This window comes from Armigeres subalbatus, chromosome 2 (assembly GCF_024139115.2).
Source record: "Armigeres subalbatus isolate Guangzhou_Male chromosome 2, GZ_Asu_2, whole genome shotgun sequence".
In the NCBI taxonomy this organism is placed as follows: domain Eukaryota; kingdom Metazoa; phylum Arthropoda; class Insecta; order Diptera; family Culicidae; genus Armigeres; species Armigeres subalbatus.
In genome coordinates, this window is record NC_085140.1 from 154645908 (window position 1) to 154650660 (window position 4753).

At 35.7% G+C, this 4753-nt stretch overlaps 1 protein-coding gene across 1 annotated transcript; it reads right to left on the reverse strand.

The window, feature by feature from the left end:
- Positions 1-251: 251 nt before the first annotated feature.
- Positions 252-2057, reverse strand: LOC134215330 (uncharacterized). The gene is made up of 3 exons (XM_062694546.1): positions 1899-2057; positions 550-805; positions 252-480 (listed from the first exon to the last, which is right to left on the reverse strand). Exons 1-3 carry the CDS (start codon positions 1905-1907, stop codon positions 407-409), a joined length of 339 nt encoding a protein of 112 aa, XP_062550530.1. The 5' UTR covers positions 1908-2057; the 3' UTR covers positions 252-406.
- Positions 2058-4753: the final 2696 nt, after the last annotated feature.

Genomic DNA, 4753 nt, shown 5'->3' on the forward strand with positions numbered 1-4753 from the left:
CCATCAAAAGCACACCAATGGTAAGCAATTTGATTTTTTTCTTATTTTTGTGATTTTTTTCAGCAGTGCGCACGTATGTTTACAAAAAGAAGCGACAAAATTGGTGCAGTATTTCTTTGTATCGCGATGAGATGAATATATGTTCAGTGAGATGAAGATATGTATGAGCCTCATACTCAAATAAAAAAACACGGCAGAAATTTGACATAGCGACGAATTAGGGTGTTCGGATTTTTAGTCTTCATTGCATATTTAATTTTTCATGTTTTATTCGCTTTTCATACAAGTTCTCCCGAAAACAAAAAAAAATGTTTCTCGAGGTTTGAGTTTTCTTTTTCCCTGCGCATTCTCTAATCAGTAATCAGTTCGTAATCATTGAAACATAAAAATGTTGTACCACATCAATTTATCCATGGAAGTGTCCACGGTGTCCGCCGAATCCTCCGTAGCCACCATATCCGCCATATCCTCCATATCCTCCTAAAGACGGTTAAAATAAGATGCTTTAGTAAAAAAAAACTTGAACATGATAGCCCATAGTTCATTTACCTCTTCCGTATCCACCACCGTATCCTCCGTAGCCACCTCCAAATCCGCCACCATATCCTCCAAATCCGCCACCATATCCACCGAAGCCTCGTCCGCGGTGGGCGGTCTCAGCTCCTTCCAGATCTTCATTTTCTTGCTGCACCAGTACGACGGCTGGGCTATCCGGTTCATATTGTTCGACGGCGGCCGGAACACCGAAATCGGAAGCAGGCATGGCCGTGGCTACGGCTATCACACACCCGAGGAGAACAATTTCCTGTTGGTTTAAAAAGTTGATATAATTAACGGCTTAGCACAGACAAACAAGCGTATCACATTAAACATTTGTCACTAGTGAGTATTGAGAATCGACTGCTTACAATTAAAAATTCAAATTGATCATTAAATAATTATATGTACGTTGAAAAACTCCCATCTTTTCATCATTATTGATTTATTGACATTTATCGGTGAGTACAACATCTAAAGTCCAACGTATAAAGGGAGCACAGCAATGAAAAACAGATTGAATAGACGGAAATTGAAATTTTTGGCAGATGTCCAATTGTAAGGACAAGAACAGCTTTGCTGAAATCGCTTTTTGCCCAACATCCACTCAGGAATGGCCCGCTTGGGTAATAGCATGGTGGGAACTCGCACCAAGACAGATAAAATAACAGCGATTTCAATCTGCTATGCGTTTGAGAACAGTTCTAGGGAACGGTGACTTGTTCAAACAAAAGTCACGCTACTTTTCTCACGCCTCATCCCGCAGCTCTTACTTTGCCCAATAATGTAGTACATGGCAGCAGCAATATTTTGTATATTTAACTGATTCTTAACCCAGACTGTTTGCCTCTAATAAGTTCCTGATATTTATTACTTAAAATAAAAAGATACAAATTAAAAACTGATTTTATAAGTGAATAAATTGCACAAATCAAAATAAAACGATTCGATGAAACTCTGAATCACGAAAACTTGAATATCACACGAAAACTGCAGCCTTATTTTTATATTCAAATTTTCAGCATTTCAACGTAATAACTTTCAAATTTCTCATGCAGGATTTAAACGAAACTTTACACTTGTTTTTATCAGTTGCAACATATCTGTATTGTTGTGGATGTTTGCTGAATTCGAATAAATCACCCCTGATAAATCAGAATCTGGAATCCCAGATCAGAATTGTTGTGAGTGAGTAAGTCAAATATTACATTAATCTGTATATACTTTAATCACACAAATGTTTCCGTTTTGATTTCACTATCACTTAACACTTTCCTTCGACCATATTCGTTGGTTTGCTATTGCTCATTAAATATTCGTATTTTGCGATATGCTAACAGTTTTTAAAATTTGCAACGCACCTTTATCATTTTTTATTGATATTACGCACTTCACTGCTTCCAAATTAAATCTTGTAACAAAATGCCCCAATTGATCCAATCACAAACAACTATCTGAATTCGAACTTGAAATGATACTGTTGCTAAATTCTCCAGACCGGGCTCGTTTTATAGAGGCCAATTCCCTCAGGTTCTTGTTGATGACTAAATGCCGCCGTTGCGCCGCACAGTGGGAGGAATTCTGGAAATCACGCGTCAATAAACAAGGGACTTCCTTAGTTCAGCGGTGAGAGGCACACCTGCAGCAAAGTAAACTATGCTGGCAGTGGCTGGATTTGAATTCCATTGCTCATCATGATTGTATTTAATTGTAATAATAATGATATTTGAAAAATAGTTCTCCCACTTCGGTTTTTTTCAAAACCAACTACTTGAGGAAGCAATAAATGAATTTTAGAAAAGAATACCACAAAATTATTTATCAAATTAGGTGATTTTTTTTTATTTTTCATTTTACCAATTTTATATTACAAGAAAATTTAAAGGTTGCGGTTGAAGTAATTGCTAAATACTTCATTAGCATACTAAATGAAAACGAATAAGAAATGAAATCAATAATGTTAAAATTTTCTATAATGCGGAAATGCGCATTTATTCTAAAATGGAAAAAATACTGTTTATATGAAAATTTGTGTTTTTGTTAGTGATGAAGCGTGATGTAATTTAAAAAAATAAAATCAATAAATATCTATTATTTATTGCCAAAATTGATATGCATTTGGCAATATTATATTTTTTCATTGATTTTAATTTATTCTTAACATTAAAAAAAAAACATTTTGTCAAAAAAGTTTTTGATTTGATTAACCACAATTATCATTATATGACTCCCTTCATAAGGGCAGATTTCATTGTGCTTCGGTCGCTTCTAGGTCGCGCACCGCGATCGGTGGTTTGTTGTCAAGAATCGAACCAAACCAGCCGCCCATCTCGCAGAAAAAGGTATGGAAAAATTGAGCCCCGGCTTATTTACAGTGAAACAAATTTTAGTCGCACTGGACGCAAAGCGGAAGCAAAAGTGAAACATTTTGTTTTGATTTGGTAGGTCACGAGATTTGCTGTGACTGTTGTAATGCTGACATACGATTGATTTATGAGCGAGCAGTTTGGATTGTGATGTCTATTTAATTACAGCATTTTCTACGAATTCAAACAATTAGACATCACTGTTTAAAAAAAGGTAATTTATAGTGCAAAAACAATTAATAGGGATCTCTAATTGGTCTTGCGGGTCTAGGCGTCAGATTGCCAATTCGATTCCCGGTCCGACCTAGGTTGTTTTCGAGTGTTAAATATTCTCTGCTCCCTGGGCATAGTGTATCCATTATACTTGTCACTCAAGATACATATTCATGCAATTGACAGGCATAGAAAAACTTTCGATTAATAACTGTGGAAAGGCTGACAGAACACTAAAATGAAAATCAGGCCTAGTTCATGTTGGAATGAAGAGCAGTTGAAGATGAATGAGAAGAAAAAAGGTCAGTCAGGGGTATTCACACATATCATATGAATATCTTATCAAGAGAAAGCAAAAGAACGGATCTCCTATACACCCATTATTGAGAAGACTAACTTCGAAGTGGTAATAAGATCACAGTGAGAATAAACAATTTACTGTAATGGTCGTGCCATGTTAATCTGACTAAATTATGGCTTTGCCTCCAAAACACGAAAATCTTATATGTATCAGATTGGATATCTCATGATCACTGCTTCTCAGAGTCATTCACTCTAAGATTAATGTCTTTTTAATTGTTTCAAATTTGGGGAGCATATTTCCAGCTTGTGAAAAGTCCCCTAAGTGGGTAACAATAGAGAACTAGGTGTTTATTGAGGTTACCTCTCGGATTTTAATTACACTGGATTTTGTTTTTACACGATTTACATTTTCCCATTTTTTCTCTCATCCTAAATGTTTAACGCATATTAATTATCACGTGATTTTTCTTCGATTTATTCTAAATTTTTTTAAACATGTTGCGAAGAGTTTGGTGGTAAATTGAAGTCACACGATCAAAAATACGACCCAAAAAAATCGTGTAAAAACAGAATCCTGTGTATATCGCATTTGTATCGTGTTGGCTGCTTCGCGAAGTGTCACTGAACCCGTCCATTACGAGGTATTTATAGGGTCGCTACAAATACATACTCATAAAAAAGCAAAAACATATTAAAATGAACAAAATCGAAGCTAACTATTTAGTAACAGCAAATTTACCTTTTGAATAAATGTCACATTTAAATTAATCCAATTTCAACTAATATTGCACAGACTATAATACATATAAAACCACGTAATCCTAGCTCGTTCAAAAAACTCACGATAATATATTCTTGAAGGCCACGTTTTGTTCTCTCTTTCATTACGCTCTCTTTTGCGAATATCTAGGCTAGTTTTGAATTTGTTGCAATATTTTCACCTCAGCTTGCTAGACAAATCTATTTTATTGATATCTGTGAAAAATTCGATGTAAATGTTTATATGGGTTTGTAATAATAGAAAGAGTTGCTGTTTTCTAACCCTAGTTTTTGCGATACCATTTGTTGCGTTTGTTCCGGTAGCGGGGTAGAGCCAAAGTGAACTTATGAGTTAAGACACACATAAACTGGGAGCAAATGCACCAAAATAAAAATTCAAACAGTCGCAGAAGTGATTACATGTATTCAGGGATTCGCTACCATGCTCTTCCTTACTTTGTTGCCTCCTATTTATTTTGCCTTTTCCTTCAGCCTTCTATTCCTGCTTCTTCCAACCAACCAACTTTCTTTTACTCGCGGTTTCTTCTACGGGGCGTCCCCATTCTTCTCCGCCC

Bases quoted from the DNA above. Each gene is read 5' to 3' on its own strand.
- LOC134215330 (XM_062694546.1), bottom strand. The intron at 481-549 runs GTAAATGAACTA...AACCGTCTTTAG, and splicing joins CGGTGGTGGATACGGAAGAG to GAGGATATGGAGGATATGGC.